At 40.6% G+C, this 19,006-nt stretch overlaps 1 protein-coding gene across 4 annotated transcripts in view; it reads left to right on the top strand.

Moving 5' to 3' along the window:
- The window catches only part of LOC126183663 (ATP-binding cassette sub-family B member 6), a 161,781-nt gene that overhangs the window by 26,735 nt on the left and 116,040 nt on the right, over nucleotides 1-19,006 (top strand). For all 4 annotated transcript variants that reach the window (XM_049925815.1, XM_049925814.1, XM_049925812.1 and 1 more), the window contains exons 7-8: nucleotides 7,656-7,893; nucleotides 17,875-18,050. In XM_049925815.1, the coding sequence (XP_049781772.1) occupies nucleotides 7,656-7,893; nucleotides 17,875-18,050 (414 nt within the window). The remainder of the gene's footprint in view (nucleotides 1-7,655; nucleotides 7,894-17,874; nucleotides 18,051-19,006) is intronic.

Below are 19,006 nucleotides of genomic sequence, written 5' to 3'. Positions count from 1 at the left end.
CGTATATCACTCAGACTCCCAGCCCCTGTGGGGAGTGGGAGTCCCTGTGGCAGACTGAGGTAAAAGACCTGCCTAATCCACTCAGCCCCTCCTACTCTAGTCATATCACTGGCTTATTGTACCGCGTTGGAGGCCTGGCAACCTGTGAAAGCAGCAAAATGCTATATTGACTTTGCTACAAATACTGCACCACCCAGTGGTGCATCCTGCAACTGAGAACAACCTGCTCCATTGCAGTGGTTGCTTCACAACCAGGGCCATTTGCACCCTTCCCTGCACTACCAGCTTCTGTGAACTAAGCAGATGGGAGTTATCCTTAAAACTTGTCCGACGATCCTGTAATCGTCCTGGTCTTAATCTCGGGGGAACCCACTGTCCCCGTCCACACCCTCCACCTAATAGTTTCCGCATCATCTATCCTGTCACACCCCCACACCCCCTCCTCCCCCACCCCCTCCAACCAAGGTGGTGCAGTGTTTAGCACACTGGGCTTGCATTCAAGAGGACGACAGTTGAAACCTGCATCCGGCCGTCCAGATTGAGGTATTCCATTATTTCCCTAATTGCTCCAGGCAAATGCCAGGATAGTTATTTTGAAAGGGCACAGCTGATTTCTTTCACCCCTCATTGAAACAATCCGAGTTTATGTTCCATCTCTAATGACCTTGATGTCGACGGGACATTGAACCTTAATCTTCCTTCCTTCCTTCCTTCCTGTCGCCCCCACACAACTCATGTCCCCACATCACCTTCAGTGTGCAGTCCTCCTCACTGGCTACTAAAATTGTGCATCATATGCATAGCCCATATATCTGCCACCCTTTCATCATGCAGTCCTAACCGGTGAACTGGCTGCCTCCCTTTGAGCCACTAGCCACACACCCCTCCTCCCTCCTGCCTCTCCCCCTCCCCGATTTTTTAAGCTGTTGTAGCCTTGTATGATGGCTATGTTCCATGGACTTGTCCTGTAGTATGCGAATCAAACAACAGATGTAAACCTTCTCACACTGATACAATTTTATATATTCCAGGCTTCCTAAGCCCCAAATCATCTTCCACATATAATCTAGCAAAGTGGGCAGAACACACTACTAATGTTAAAACTACTTAAAGTTCTTCCAGTCTTAAATTATATGCCCACAGCACAAGGAATAAAGGCCACAGATCTAGTCTCTTCGTAGTGTACCTCTGGAGAGGGTCCAAACTCCCTAGCCAAATGAATCTGCTTCTAAGACTTTCCAATTTCCTTAGAAACAGCTATCAGACGTGCAAATTCTTGCATTAAATTGCGCGTGTCTGAAATGGCATACTATTTGTGTACCAGAATCTTAAGGACACGGCTGCATTGATATGGTGGATGGTAACTCTTAGCATGCAGATACCAATTGGTGCGAGTCGGCTTTAGGTAAATACTATTTCCCAAAGTTCAATCTCGCTTATTGTAAGCATCCCATCACTTTCAACTTCCATGCTAAATTTAATGCTCAGATGAAGACAGTAGTGGTTCTCTAAAAGTCTGTTGAACATCATGTCCATGTGACCAGACAAAAACCCAGGTATTGTTCATGTACCTCCACAGGGTGTATACGACCCGGGACAACCGGGAATTCCGGGAAAAACCCGGGAATTTTTTCATCCGGGAGAAAACCGGGAAAAACCCGGGAATTTTTCGGAATTCCGGGAATTTTTCATTGTTTTAGCTTTCAGTTACATTTTTGTAATTTTGACTGCAGGATTGATTCTCTAGCAAAGAATGTTATTGTATCCTGCTACTGGAGAATGATACTGCAGCAATAAAATATAAACGAGAGGGAAAAAAATAAAACTGTAGTGGCAAAGGAAATGTGCATTTTACGACAACAAAACACCGTGCACGCACAAGCGTCTACAGATAGCAAAAATATGTTAAAGGCCGTAGGGCGCAGACTGTAATTCTTCGTAACAATAAACTGCTTGCCATGAGCATGACGTCACAACTGCTCACATTAGGTTCGTTTGACCAGTTGCCAGCGGTCTGTTGCGCATGCGCATTTGACTCGCGTATAAGCAGTACCTTCTCCCGCTTCCCGCTTCTTGAAGTTTGGCTGTTAGCTGCATCGGTAGTAGCAGCAAGCAGCCAGATGCAAACGAGAAAAATTTTTCTCACGCGGCCTAGCTGCCAGATTCGCGCTTGCACAGAGTTGTCTGAGTTGTAGTGGGGAGGGGGTTACTCTCCACGTGACCCGTGTTTACGTTAAGTGATTCCGCTGCTTTTCTTCGTGTGCAGCTCCCACGTCAAATGAAAACAAAACGGATTTCTGTGGCCGGGAGCTATCAAGTGAATTAAAATATATTCACATAATTACAGAGGGCAAAAATATATTATTAATTTCAGTTTCTGATTTTATTTTCTTTCCAAGTTAGTAGCAGTCAAGCATTAATCGCCTTGCAGAAGAATGAAGTTATTTTTGCAGGTTTGCTAAAGAAATTCCGCTGAGGCAAACATTTTATTTGAAACGAAGTGTTTCATTTAACAATTTTGGGTACTTCCAACTGTTCGGTGAATTTCAAGTGCACGTTATCATCTTCTGCCATGTATGGCATTATGCCATAATAAAGAACCAAACATGAGATCGTAGAGTACTGGTACACCAAGAAAATTTACATCCCAAAAACCACACTGAAAAGCTTAATATCAGAAGGGACCTACTTCATTGTGAATCTGGAAAAAGCAAATTTGCACTTCAAGCCGAATTATGCATTTTAGTATGGTTCACGAAATTTTGATGCTTTTTGGAGTATCCTCTGATGCCCTGGTTTTTTTTATGGTGTGGTGTAAGCTCTCTTAGTGCTTTATACACACGAACATGCGGGCTTCCTACACCACTGCAGGTGCACACGCACAATAATTCGTTTTTGGCGCTCTCTGGCAACTGGTAAATCGAACCTATAACTAACAGTATTGCGAACGGTGGTTAGAAAAGCGTTACTTTCAAAGTAAATTTCTTTATACGCAAGATGAATTATGTTACGTGTGTGAAAGTGGGATGGATATCTAAATCACAGAGCGTTCGAAACTGAACAGTTTGAGGACCAGCGACTTCAAGAATTTCGAGCCGAGGCATTTATGTCACAATTTTAAATTTACTGGCACATTTGTGTGATGTATCTTAAAGTATATCACACCAAAAAAAGACCAATATTACATGTGAAAGCTTAGCTTTTCTTGTAGATATACGGTACTGTGTACATTAATGTAAACCGTTAACTTTTCCTCTTGTGTGTTCGCGCTATGTAACCAGTAATCTTGCTAGTGGCTGACTATAACACGTGTCCTATGCTCTGAATAGCTGCTGTCATCGGTTGGCGAGATCTCGTGGCTTGAGATATGACTCGCTTACAAAAGGACATCACAACCTCGCTTGCAACGCTCCGGAAACTAACAAGCTGTGTTTGGTGCAATTCGAATTTATACTTTCGTAATACGAAAATATGCAGCGTATATGTTGCTGCAAATCAAAGGTATTTCCAAAACTTCTCTGCTCCGTCTTTTCTTTTTTTTCCGGGAAGTTCTATGCGATTATATAAAACGTTAACCATTCAAAGGATTGATAAGTTTTACAGTTCCGAGGGAACTTTTTCTGTGCTAAGTGACAGTAGGTCGCCCGGGAAAAAGCATATTTTTTAAACGGGATATCCGGGAGAAATCCGGGAATAATCCGGGAATTTTTTTTCCTTGTCCCTGTATACACCCTGCTCCAGAAGCATGTTGTTTGCAAAACTGAAGTCCTCAGTGCTGTATCCTCAAAGTCCTCCATAAATAAATTGGCAACTGTGTGTGATAAAGGACTACGCATAACCATTCAGTCACTCTGTTAAAAAATGGTGCTATTAAACGAAAAATATCTGGATGTCTGGACACTTGAACAGGTATGCTTTTATCTTAGCCTTTGAAGGAATTCTCCTCCCCGAAACAGTTAGTGTCATTAAAGTAGTGGTATACAGGTCTGACATGGAACCCTACTTCCCACATGAAACCTTATGTCCTAGTGGTGGTGGTGGTGGTGGTGGTGGTGGTGGTGGTGGTGGTGGTGGTGGAAGAAGAGCAGGAGCGGGAGGAGGATTGGGAGTGGGAGTGGGACAAGACTAGACTAATGGTGGTGACCCCAGAGGTATCAGATCCCCCGCCCCCTCCTACACCACCCCCCCGCCCCCCATGCTGTTGAATTCTGAACCAGTAGTCATTAACGTCATTTTATTCCCACTGGTGACAGGCAGTGATCTTGCGGCATGTTTGGTCCTCCTGGCCTCTTCACGCCTAAGTTGGACATCCATAACATGATCGTTCAGTGGAAGTGTAGTGGTTGTTACCTGCTGGAACTGCAACACCTTATTTCCTCCTCTTCCACAATTTGCGTTGCTCTACATGAAACAAGATTCACTAGTTTGCGTTGCTCTACATGAAACAAGATTCACTAGTTACCATTCCCCTATGCCCCATGGTTATTGTGCATTCTCTCGGTACCATGCTGGGCCCGAGAGGACATTTAGACCTTGGGGTTTCGCCTCTGGGTTTTGCACGGTATGCTCTCTCTGATCTGCAGTCATATAGAGGATAAAGGGTGTGATGACCTAGTAGTTTAGTCCCTTTAACAATCCAACCAACCAACCATTCAACTGATAAAACAAATCTTCCACACTGGTTGTTAAAATACATTTAATAAAAAGTCACTACTGCTTTTGTATCAGTAGAGAGCCATCTTCAGGTTTTTTAAACAGCCAGAGATGCAGCTTTACTTATATGAAACTGGTAGTGACTTATAAGAGTATTTTAACAGCCAGTGCAGAAGATTTTATTCACCGTGTGGAATTTTGGCTGCGGTTGCCTGACCTCTAAAATAGTATGTTCAGCTACTGACTGCCCAGATGAACCAAGGGGCTACCAGCCATGGCTCTTCAATGACCGTCCCCTGACTGTTGCTGTGTATGGGCCTCTGTAGAAGGTACCTGGTTTACGCAACCATGCTGACTGCTGTTTATTGGTGATGGAGGCTGGAATTTGCACATCAGTACTGCAACTGGGCATCCAGTAAGTGGTGACAAGTGACCTTTTCAGATGAACCACATTCTGCATTCCATCAGACTGATGGCCTTTGACGTGTACAGCCCTGCAACAATTGTTGGAAGGATCCAGGCCAGGGGGGAGAACATTATGGTCTGGGTGATGTTTCTGTGGCATTCTGTGGGTGATCTCGTATGTCTGGAAGGCACAATGGATCAAGGCAAGTATGCGTCTATCCTTGGGGACCGTGTCCACTCCTACATGCAGTTTGTTTCTCCTCAGTGGGGTGGCATCAGCCAGAAGGACAATGCAACATGTCACACAGCTTGCAGGTACATGTGTGGTTTGAAGAGCATCAGGATGAGTTTACCGTAGTCCCCTGGTGACCCCCCACCCTCTGCCCGACCCCTAGATTTAAACCCATTTGAGAATCTGTGGGACCACCACGATCAGGCTATTTGCGTCGTAAATCCTTAACAGTGAAATCTAGCACAGCTGGCCACAGCATTGTAGTTGGCACTGCTCCACATTGCTGTTGGTACCTTTCAGAACCTCGTTGACTCTCTCTCTCTCTCTCTCTCTCTCTCTCTCTCTCTCTCTCTGCATGTCCGCACTGCAAAATATGCTTATTCAGTCTTTTTACAAGTGGTCACATTAATGTGACAGAACTGTGTAATAAGATCTTTTTTAAGTACTTTGGACCTTCTCTTTGATTCTTCTGATTTACAAAACACAGATTTGTTTGGTATGGGTGAGGTCCTACGTTTAAGTGTCTATTTCTTACGTGCTGGTAATTTGCAGAAAGTATAAGACTCCAATGAAAGTTTCTGAAATGATTGTAAGCTCATGATCAAAGTTAACTGTTGTATAGACTCAAGTTGGCACCATTGCACAAAGTCAAAAATCTAAAGAAACTGCATTCATGATGCATTCATAATGGATGTGTTTACTCAGTACAGCATTAGGCTTTCAGTAAGCTCAATAAATTGACAGTTTTGCTGCAAATCAGTGGCTGCTGTGATTCCAGTGGTGATAACATGCTGTAATCACTTCTGCAAGGTGATTATCATTGGTGTGTATGATGACATCAGTCTAATGATATAGAAATAACCATTAAAAAGCATTTCGTTGCTTTTTATAAGAAGTCTTTCACTAGATGACAAGGTCACTTTACAGAGAGAGTTGTATCAGTGAATATCACAGTAGCATGAAGTGATTGTCAAAATGAAATTTAAAAGATATGGAAAATACAGAGCAGTTAGTCAACTGAATATGTATGGTTGGGCACTGGAGAGTTTCTGTGGGCTGTATAAGTACATGGTTGTTGACAAGCAAAGGAAACTATTGTCATCGGTGTCTGGCAGCGGTGTGTGTGCCATGTCAGTGCCAGACATCACACGATATAAGCAAACTACAGAGAGATGACTAACAGGCTCGCATAAAGGAGGATTTTTTTTATGTGGATTTTTCTCAGCAGGCGTTTTACACCTCAACTGTTTCAGTGGTGGACTAAAGACAATTACATAAACAAAAATTTTAGAGGACCACAGTGTCAGAACAACAGGATGAGAAACAGCTCATCCTCCAAGAAGGAAAAGCTATGCATCTTATTATGGGAGCTAAGAACAAAATAGATTCAATGATAAAAATGACATTTTTATGTATTTTGATAACATCTACTGTACACAATCCTTTATGCAAGCATTTGTTTGTTGGTAGTTTCCTCAATCCTCATTTCTAATTTTCTTGTACTATAATGAAAAGCAGTGTTCAAACAGTGGCACACTTTTGGCAACAAGTCATGTTTGCAAATGAGACATACTGCAGTTTGTGCTGTCACTATGGCTTTATATGCATTTGAGTGCTGGGTTACTGCAGTGTCATAATGGATAAGTAGCAAGTAGGATGGTCAGGTGTGAGTAGCTGTCTCGCTGTCTGTGCACAAATAAACATACAGTACCGGTATATAGAGTTAAATCTACTGTGCAAAATGGTACATGAAGTTCCTAATGAGGAATTTGTGAGCAATACATTTGCTAAAATTCTAATTGCCATGCATCAGGTTGTGTTGCAGCAGCAGCAGCAGCAGCAGCAGCAGTGGTGGTGGTGACAGATCAGATCTTAGTAACACATGAATGGAATGGCTCATTAGAACACTGTAGTGGTAAAATCGTGTAGGAAGACAGCAATCAGATCAGGATAAACACACACACACACACACACACACACACACACACACACACACACACACATTGAGGACTTAACCAACTGGTACTAAAGTGTATGGTTTCTGTGCTGTTCGGAATGATACCATAGTAAAAAGTACTGAAATGTTTCATATTCAGATCATACCAGTAATATTTGGTTAACACTCACACCAACGTGTTACATGACCCAACTTTTGATTCTAATTATGTGTAAGCATTTGTGGCTCTTATTTGTCCTGACTTTAAAGGACTTCTCTCGACTTTAAAGGACTTCTATCAAGTGTTGTGAGCAGTTCTAATACATTACCAGTCTGTAACGTTTATCTGTGTCTACTGCTTACGGTTAACATGTAGTGCTGTACATATGTTGGATCCTAAGATAAGTTTTCTTTTCATTTAAATTTTAGGTGGAATTGTTCAGACATCTCCATAGTCTGAGCTTAAGATGGCATCTTGGACGTAAAACTGGTGAAGTACTCAGAGTAATGGACCGTGGGACAGATAGCATAGACAATCTACTTAATTACATTTTGTTCAGCATATTACCTACAATTGTGGATATAATTATTGCTGTGGTATTCTTCATCTCAGCCTTTAATAGTTGGTTTGGCTTAATAGTTTTCACCACCATGATTCTGTATATTGGTAAGTTTGAAAAAGATTGACAATTATGTATAACTTGCTTGTTTTAGTGTCACACATATAGTAGTACCTCTTTTATATGTCATATAAAAAATATTGTGTCTAGAGCTATACCACTATTTTATTTCATTAATTACAAAAAAATTGCACATGGTACATTGTGTGTTCAAAAGTATCCGGACACCCCCAAAAGCATATGTTTTTCATATTAGGTGCATTGTTCTGTTACCTACTGCCATGTACTCCGTATCAGTGACCTCAGTAGTTATTGGACTTAGTGAGAGAGCAGACTGGGGTGCTCCGTGGAACTCCGGGCTTTGAACGTGGTCAGGTGACGAGTGTCACTTGTCATATGTCTGTAAGCGAGATTTCCACATTCCTAAACATCCTGAGGTCCACTGTTTCCGATGTGATAGTGAAGTGGAAAGGCGAAGGGACAGATACAGCACAAAAGCGTACAGGCAAACCTCATCTGTTGACTGACAGAGACCGCCGACAGTTGAAGAGGGTCGTAATGTGTAATAGGCAAACATCTATCCAGACAATCACACAGGAATTGCAAACTGCATCAGGATCCACTGCAAGTACTATGACAGTTACGCGGGAGTTGAGAAAATGTGGATTTCATGGTCGAGCAGCTGCTCATAAGCCACAAATCAGGCTGGTAAATGCCAAATGAACCTCACTTGGTGTGAGGAGGGTAAACATTGGATGACTGAACAGTGGAAAAACGTTGTGTGGAGTGACAAATCGCGGTACAGAATGTGGTGATTCAATGGCAGTGTATGGGTATAGCGAATGCATGGTGAATGTCATCTGCCAGTGTGTGTAGTGCCAACAGTAAAATTCGGAGGCGGTGGTGTTATAGTGTGGTCATGTTTTTCATGGAGGGGGCTTGCACCCCTTTCTGTTTTGCATGGCACTTTCACAGCACGGGCCTACATTGATGTTTTAAACACCTTCTTGCTTCCCACTGTTGAAGAGCGATTGCATCTTTCAACATGATAGAGCACCTGTTCGTAATGCATGGCCTGTGGCAGAGTAGTTGCCCAACAACAACTACTACTACTACTACTACTACTACTACTACTACTACTACTACTTTCCTGTAATGGACTGGCCTGCACAGATTCCTGACCTGAATCCTATAGAACACCTTTGGGATGTTTTGGAACGCTGACTTCATGCCAGGCCTCATTGACCGAATTGATACCTCTCCTCAGTGCAGCACTCTGAGAATGGGCTGCCATTCCCCAAGAAAACTTCCGGCACCTGATTGAACGTATGCTTGTGAGAGTAGAAGCTGTCATCAAGGCTAAGGATGGGCCAACACCATAATCAATTTCAGCATTACCGATGGAGGGCGCCACGAACTTGTCATTTTCAGCCAGGTGTCCAGATACTTTTGATCACATAGTGTATTTTTGGTCGGGAGTCCCCTTCTGGGGAGTTTGGCTGCCTGGTGCAAGTCTTTTTATTTGAGGTCACTTCGACAGATTGTGCGTCGGTGACAGTGACAGTATGCCCATTCAGTCCTGAGTGGAATAAATCACCCACCTGACCGAGAATTGAATCCAGGGTCCCATGATAGTGAATCAGCAATGCTGACCAAAAGACTATTAGCAGCTGACCATTAATTACAAAAAAATCAGTGGTACAGTAGTTTCCTGAGAATAACCGTGATTAAGTCTGTAAAGTAATTACTGGATAAGAGGTAATAATTAATGAGAATTTTAAATATTAGACCTTCTTCATTGCCTGCAGCAAACCATCGAATTTGGTTTTGCCCAAAAGTAATTTGCAATGGATGTTGTGATGTTCCCTTGGAAACGAGCGACGCCATTCTATCTCGTGAAATCTATAATATTATTATAGAGTTAGTGAGTTTGTGAGCATCATATTTGACTCTAAACTGATGTGACTGCCATACCTAAACGATCAGAGACAAGGGCCCTCAAGCTACATGCCAGTGTTGCTAGATCTCACCTCACGGCTCCAACACCTCAGAGACCGTATTTTATGGACAAGCCTTGTAGTATCCTAAATGTTCCCAACACATCATCATAACAAACTATTGCTCGCTCTGCTATAGAACAAATTTGCACAATTTGTCCACAAGCAACAATGGCTGTCATTATTCCCTTTGAAGCATGAGGTACCGACACTCTGTATGGGGCATGGACAAATCGTAACTCGGGCTTGGAATGGACTGCCACTCTGGTTACTGAAGGGGCCCAGAGTAGTTTGAGGTTACAGGTACCCTGTACTAGACATCTCTGACAAGAAAAAATCAGAACTGTAGGTTTTTAGTTGTAGTACGATGGAACTTTCTCTGCTGTATAATTTATATAAAACAGGTGTTGGTATTCACACTTTCAAAATACTTTGTACAGGTTGTTTCACAATTAATGTTACACACTTCTTATACTAGGCATGGCCTTCACCTCAACAGGAAGAAGAAGGGTAAATTGGCTGGGGAAATAGCAGGGAAGTTAAAGGGGGGAGGCACTGTCATGAGTGGTAAAATACCAGTGGTTATAGGGTTAAGAAAAGATCCTTTTTTTAGGGTAGGGAGGACAGAAAGAAGCAAATTTTAAGAGAGGTTAGAACTGAGACAAACCTTAAGTTTGAGAAAGAAATCAAAAAACATAATTCCAGCTTATTACATCAGCATAAACAGCTATTGGTTAAGAATTTTCAACAATCAGCAGATATTATAACTCTACCAAATATTAACTCGGTCAATGTGAAATGTCAGCTATCTTTATTGCATCAAAATATTCGAGGACTGAGAAATAAAATTAATGAATTATCTGCATAGATGAATTAGTCTTCAAAGCCAGCTGACATAATCTGCCTCTCTGAACATCATGTGACCACTGGTATAGAACTTTTAAGTGTTACAGGGTTTAGGCTAGCATCTCACTTTTGTGAATCGAAATGCAGAAAGGAGGAGTTGCCACATTCATTAGGAACTGTTATAAATTTAAGAACATAGACATTCATAAATTTTGCCTAGAACAGCATATGGAAGCATGTGCAACAGAATTAGAATTTCACAAAAAATCCTTCATAATATTAAGTGTATATCGAGCACCTGCAGGTAACTTTAATCTGTTTGTAAACCACTTTGAAGCTGTACTGGCCCATTTAACAACCAAAAACAAAGAAATAGTGGTTGCTGGTGATTTCAATGTAGATTTCCTTGAAGACTCTCCCAATAAGAACTTATTTGAGTTAGTAACTTCAACTTTACAGTGGGAATTAAGTTCCCCACTAGGGTAGCCAATTGCTCACAGCCATTGATAATATCTTTATAGAAAAGTCCAATGAACAAAATTATATTACAAAACCAATAGTCGATGGCCTCTCAGACCATGACATGCGGTTCCTTCTGTTAAATGTTAATACTGAACAGGATATAAAATCTGTTAAATCTGTGCTCAAGAGGGTAATCAAGAAGCCAAAAATTGATTATTTTAGGACACTCCTCAGAGACATTCACTGGACTGATGTTTACAGTGCTCATGGCATGAATGAAAATATAACACTTTTGCTAATGAAGTGCTTACCTTATTCGAACACTGTTTTCCCCCAAAACTTACTAAGGTTAGAGCAAAGTCTACAAAAAAGTCATGGATTACTCGAGGAATAGGGGTATCTTGTAAAACAAAAAGAAAACTGTATCTGTCAATCCGAAAGAGTTCCGATGTTGATGCTATAACACATTACAAGAAATACTGCAAAATATTAAAGACTGTAATACGGATGTCAAAGCAAATATATTACAATGAAAAGATAGTCATATCAGATAACAAAATAAAGACAATATGGGATATAGTGAAGGAGGAGACCGGTAGAACCAGACATGAAGAGGAACAAATAGCATTAAGAGTAAACGATACATCGGTGACAGATGTGTATAGTGTTGCAGAACTTTTTTAATAAACATTTTATAACTGTTACCGAAAAGTACCGAAAAGATGGGGTTGTCAGGTTCGGTAGATGCTGCTATGGAATACCTCAGACCAGAAATTTCAAGCAACTTCCATAATACGAATTTGACCCTCACTACCCCAACAGAAGTAATGTCCATCATAAAATCTTTAAAATCAAAAACATCTAGTGGGTATGATGAAATATCAACAAAGTTAATTAAAGAATGTGATTCTGAGCTAAGTAACATATTAAGCTATCTGTGTAACCAGTCATTTATCAGTGGAACATTTCCTGAATGGCTGAAATATGCTGAAGTTAAGCCACTGTTTAAGAAGGGAGATAAAGAAATAGCATCAAATTTCCATCCAATTTCACTGTTACCAGCATTCTCAAAAATTTTCGAAAAAGTAATGTACAGTTGGCTTTATAACCATCTTATCTCAAATAACATACTGTCAAAGTCACAGTTTGGATTTCTAAAAGGTTCTGATATTGAGAAGGCTATCTACACTAGTGAAAATGTGCTTAATTCATTAGACAAAAAATTGCAGGCAACAGGTATATTTTTTGATCTGTCAAAGGCATTTGACTGTGTAAATCACAATATCCTTTTAAGTAAATTAGAGTATTATAGTGTAACAGGAAATGCTGCAAAATGGTTCAAATCTTATATCTTTGGCAGGAAACAAAGGGTGTTATTAGGAAAGAGACATGTATCAAGCTATGAGGCATCATCCAACTGGGAACTAATTACATGTGGGGTCCCACAAGGTTCCATTTTGGGGCCCTTACTTTTTCTGGTGTGTATCAATGACCTTTCATCAGTAACATTACCAAATGCCAAGTTCGTTTTGTTTGCCGATGATACAAACATTGCAATAAATAGCAAACCAAGCGTAGTCTTAGAAAGATCAGCTAATAAAATATTTGTGGACATTTATCACTGGTTCCTAGCCAATTCTTTGTCACTAAACTTTGAAAAAACGCACTACATGCAGTTCAGAACTTGTAAGGGGTGTCCCACGAGTATATGTCTAACATACGATGACAAGAAGATAGAAGAAGTGGACAGTGTTAAATTCTTTGGATTACAGCTTGATAATAAATTCAACTGGGAGGAGCACACCACAGAACTGCTGAAGCGTCTTAACAAATCTCTGTTTGCAATGCGAATTTTGTCAGACATAGGGGATATAAAAATGAAAAAGCTGGCATACTATGCTTACTTTCATTCCATAATGGCATATGGGATTATTTTTTGCGGTAATTCATCAAGCCAAGCTAAAGTTTTCCGGATACAAAAACGTGCAGTAAGAGTTGTATGTGGTGTGAACTCAAGAACATCCTGCAGAAGCCCGTTTAGGGAACTAGGGATACTAACTACTGCTTCCCAATATATTTATTCCTTAATGAAATTTGTCATTAAAAAATATCACTTTTTCAAACCAACAGCTCAATTCATGGAATCAATACTAGAAATAATAATAATCTTCACAAGGATTTAAAGTCACTTAGTCGTGTACAAAGAGGTGTGCATTATTCAGGAACACACATTTTCAATAACTTGCCAGCAGCCATAAAAAGCTTAACAACCAATGAAATTCAGTTTAAGAGAAGCCTAAAGGATTTATTGGTGGCCAACTCCTTCTACTCCATTGATGATTCTCAGTAAAACCAACTGATTTGTATATGTGTGTGTGTGTGTGTGTGTGTGTGTGTGTGTGTGTGTGTGTATATAGAAGTACAGTATAACTTCTGCGCAATTTCAGTGCAGTAATGTGTTCATTGTAAATAAGTATTATAGTAGTTTTATTACATGTTTATTACCTTATAAATAAATAAAAAACTTTTTTATTTTAAATTCAGTGCATTAGTATTTGTAAACTGACTTTCATATAGTGTTCATTAAAAAATGACGATCATTCCACTCTGGACCTGTGGAATGGTACATTAGCTTATTTGTTTTAGTTGTAATTATTTGTCATGTATTGTTGTTTTTCTGACATGTTCCACATCCTGGAGGACCTCCTCACTACGGATCAATTGGAATGAAAGTAAATCTAATCTAATCTAAAGAGGTTGTAGAGCGGAGTTAGTAGATAAAGTTATACATAGGAACCCATGCCCAGAAACTGTTTTGTCTCCATGCTACAAGGAAAACAAGATCTGCAGATTTCTCTCCTATTTACTATGATGTTACAACAGCTGTTAAATGTGACAACCACCAATTTCGGTGCATGCAGTGTATCTGCGCAGTAAGTTCACATAAACTCTGTCCAACATATGTGGTGTATGGCTAATCACCAGAAACTCCATAACAAAAAGTCCAAAGGGGTTAAATCTGGGTATCTTGGTGGCCAAGTATGTGGTCCACCTCGACTGATCCACCTGTTCCCATAGACTATGTTCAGATGGTTTCGGACACTAACTGCACGATGTACTGTTGCATCATCATGATGTAACCACAGTTCATGCCCAAAGTCCAGTGGCACAACTTTCAAAAACTCCATCACTTTTTGCAGTAATATCAAGTACCAGGCACCCATTAGGTAGGGAGGAAGGCTGTATTATTGCCCAGTCATATGACCATCGCAGATGCCTGCCTAGACATTGATGCCAGTGTCGTGCTGAAATCTTCTTGTACATGTGGCTTTGGTGTTTTCTTCATCTCAAATATGGCTATTTCGAGCTTCCAAAACACCTTACCTGTTGAAGTGTGCTTCGTCCGTGAACAAAATTCACTTTGGGAACTGAGGAAAATCCACACAACAGTGTAAAAACCCAATACCACATAATATTTAGGGAGCATGGCACGTACACCACTGCTCGTTAATTTCAATACAACCAATAAATAACAACTAGTTATCTGTAGATAAGGTCTCATAGAGTGGGTTCAGTTGAGGAAGCAAAGGAATAGTACAACAGTTGTACACATGTCATGATTTTTGTTTATGGCCATAGAGAGTTTCCAACAAACAATGTTGTGTACATAAACATTATCTACCTATCTGATACATTTGTTTACCTATTTGCCGACGGGCGCTGCATTTGGTGCACCTGTGTTGTTCCCTGTAGTGATGTTATGTTCGCAGCGAACAGCAAGCATTGCTGTGATACATAACATGGTTTCGGCACGTCAGCTCCTTCATGACATCGAAGAGTGCACATCGCTAGTATGGCTCCTTTAGTGGAGATATTTATAGAAAAACATGCTGCAATTGTAGCACTTAGCCAAGCAGGTTTATCTACGCGCCAAGTTGCGGAACAGTGTAGTGTGTGTATAGGGGTAGTGCAATACACCCTTCACTACCAGAAGACAACAAGTAGCAAGTAGCAACATACCAAGACCGGAACGACCTCGTAAAACAACTAAAAGTGATGATAAATATATCAGAATTACCAGTAAGAGAAATAGATTCAAAACAACACCCGAAATTCGTGCAGAATTGGTAGAAATTGACACAACAACAACATCTGTTGCAACAGTAAAAAGGAGACTGATTTAAGCCGGCTTGAAAGGATGTATCACAGCAGGAAAGCCACTTCTAAGGCCCATAAATAAACAGAAGTGACTTGAATGGGCTAGAAAACACCGTAATCGGACATCGAAAGAGTGGACTCACCGATGAATCAAAGTTAGAGATTTTTGGAACCATAAGGGGAGAATATTTGTTCACCTATTTGTAGGAGAAAGGGCAGCCCAGCAATGTGTTCTACCTACAGTTAAACACAGTGGAGGTTCTATTACGGTTTGGGGATGTTTTGCCAGAGATAGAGTTGACGACATTGTAAAAATAGGATGTATGGATCAGAAGCAGTACCACCGCATACTTCAGTATCGTGCAGTTCGAAGTGGATTGCGCTTAATAGCGAAAGGGTTCACATTGCAACAGGATAATGACCCAAAACATCGGTCGGCCTACTGTACGAACTACACTGCATCAAAGGAAAAACAGAAAGTACTGACTGATATGGTATCGCCATCCCAAAGCCCCGATTGTAATCCCATTGAAATGGTAGGGGATGAAGTGGACCGACATATCAGGGAACATCTCTGGAATATTGTTAAGAATGTGTGGAATCATAGATTCAAGATACCTACAAAAACTGATCAACTGCATGCCTCAAGTTTGTGAGGCAGTCATTAAATACAAAGGAAGATACTTTGATGAAAGTAAAATGTAATGATTGTTATTGTATTATATAAGTGGAAGTTAATATAATCATATTTTTGCGAGAAATAATGTTTGATTTGTGTTGTAAATATGAAATACCAGGGTGTATCGAAATTAATGATCGGTAGTGTACCTTTGAGGGGTATGTGGCTGGAGTTTTGATAAAGAACGTCCTCTTCCAATACAACAATGTGCCGTGTTATTTGAGCACCACAGTTTGTTCTGTCATTAGTGAATTTCCCACTTTCCCGTAGCTGTTGTTCTACTTTGGCAAATATGGGATGAGATGGAGTCGCACGACTTGGAAAGTACTTGTGGTACAAATGTCGAGTCTCTTCTATTATGGGGAGTTTCACCATAAATTAACAACATATCTGTGTACTCTGCGAACGTGTTCTAAGTCATCCTGTTACTGCTGTACTAGCCACTGTATTGTCAACTGAAGTGTCACCTGGAAGCACAAAAATGAGGTAGTTGGAAATGGAGACATCATGTGACATTGCATTGTCATACCATTTGTGAATGTGGGCTACCATAACTGGTGATCTGCGTAAGAAACATCTAGTGTGCAATTGAGTATCTCATTTTCCTTGTAATGTGAAAACTAACTGTTTCTGGACATTGGTTTCTATGAAAAATTTGATCTACTGACTTTGCTCTAAAACGCCTGAGTGTACGTGAATTGTGAAAACCCTGTGTGTGTGTGTGTGTGTGTGTGTGTGTGTGTGTGTGTGTGTGTGTGTGTGTCTAGAATAGTAGGGGACGTTATTGGCTGACATTGTTGTCAAGATATGACTACCTAAAGAATTTACTGTGTGTGGTGATGCAGACGTACACACAGTTTCAAGGGCACTGAAGCAGATGAGATAAATTTAGACTGTAAAATTCCTGATCTTTTGTGACATCCTGAGTGCCATTCTGTGCCTTCGTGCTAGTATCCAGAAGGCGATGTAATCCAGAATTTTCAGGACACCTTTCTCTACCTACAAAGGCATCATTCTGCTGGGTGCTGGGGTATGTGGGAAATGAATTAGCAGACGTAGCAGCGAAGAAAGTATACATTGATAATCAGATAATGTTGTATGCCATCCCCCTACATACTGTCATCTTATAGATGGGAAGAAAAATGGCTGGAAGTGAAACACGGTAAGCTGCAGTTGGAAAGTTGACAACATAGCTATGGCATAACTTATTGTAGTCCAACAGATGAGATGTGTACGCATAGGACACAGCCAGTCCTATGATGCAAGGCTTCGTGCTCCAGCAAGAGGACTCTCCAATGGGCTGTGCCTGTGATGTACGGATCTTAATGCACCACATATTTGTTGGCTTTGTTTTATAGTCGGACAAGAGGGCATCAGCTAAAATACGGGAGGATCTATCCCTTATTCTTTGTGAAATGTCTGAGTGGCTTTGAAATAATTAGGGAAGAGTTTTTGATGTATTAGTAGGGGGAGGGTGACTAATTCATGTTTTTGTATGTGATCAGTCACACATCCCTGTGTTGTTATTTAAGCCTCCTTGTGTTATTCATGTTTCAAAGGAAAATTTTAGAACTATTGACCAAATTTACAGTTTCTTACTGTCATACAATAGGGTGAATGTGGGTGAGATTGGGACAGAGAAAGTGCAATTGTAAGCTGCCGCCACCACCCACACCCACACCCACCCCAATCCCCTACCCCCTGCCACCTTCCCCCTTCCTTACACACACACACACACACACACACACACCTGGTTTGTGTTTACTAGGACAAATAGTGTAATGAACAGTGTCAGTTATCAGTTATTAGATACCGATCTTGTTCAGTTTAGTGATGTTATAGTTTTGTGAGATATCTGTGTAAGTGTTTTGATCTTTTCCTTTCAGTCAGCACTGTGTTCGTAACAGAATGGCGCACAAAATTCCAACGCAGTATGAATTTGGCAGATAATGCTCAGAAAGCCAGAAGTGTAGATTCATTGCTCAATTTTGAAACTGTGAAGTATTATGGAGCAGAGAGCTACGAAGTAGAATGCTTCAAAAAGGCAATCTTGCATTACCAGGTGAGTACTGGGATACTATTAACAGAGATTTACCTCACATGCAGTTCAGCCTCAAACATTGTTCCATATATGTTTTTCATTAGCAACTAGATAGTAACCATTAGGAAAGCTGTTCCCAACTGGAACATTGGTCTGAACACGCCAACAGGGACCTTGATGGTGCCAGCCTATACAGTATTTGACACACATTGTACATTGTTCCCACTTAGGAACTCTGGCATTGCATTACAGCATACACACCACTACAGGGTCACTGTTTCATTCTCAAATACAGTGTTATCTGCATATTTCTTGTAAAACTGAAGACTTGCTCATATATTTAGATGTCTTTCAGGATGAATGATGTGATTTCATAACTTATAAAAGAATTGGGGAAAGGAAGCAGATAAAGGTTAACAAAATAATCAATGTGACTAAAAGTGCCCTATACAAGCAATAAGACTGTGTCAAAAACTTAACTATCAGTGTTTAAGCCCACAGAGCTGCTACAAGTAATTTCAACTTGATCATTAATCTGATGAGGAATACTGCTCAGGTCATCGGAAGCCCTTTGTTCTATAACAGAGATAGCACTTCCAGTGAGACTTGGAATACATTGTCTGTATTTTTAAGCATTGAGGGAATCAACAGAGTGAGGTTAGAGTGCAGGAACAATTGCCAAGTGCACAATAGTAGTAGGGTAAATTCTTCTTTTTGATCGTAGCCTGTAATCAGAGGCTCATCAGGGGCTCATTCATTGTCAGATATGAAGGGACAGTGCTGAAAAAAAGTTGAACATGCTGCTGCTGCTGCTGCTGCTGCTGCTGCTACTACTACTACTACTACTACTACTACTAAGCATTGTGCAATGTGTTAGTTTAAGACAGTTGTAAACCTCAAGAAGACACAGACTTTTCGATAGGTTGCATTCCTTAAGCCTCTAATTTGGAATGCATTGAAAGAATGTCGATGTAGAG

This window comes from Schistocerca cancellata, chromosome 4 (assembly GCF_023864275.1).
Source record: "Schistocerca cancellata isolate TAMUIC-IGC-003103 chromosome 4, iqSchCanc2.1, whole genome shotgun sequence".
Classification (NCBI taxonomy): domain Eukaryota; kingdom Metazoa; phylum Arthropoda; class Insecta; order Orthoptera; family Acrididae; genus Schistocerca; species Schistocerca cancellata.
This window is presented reverse-complemented; position numbering and strand designations above follow the sequence as displayed.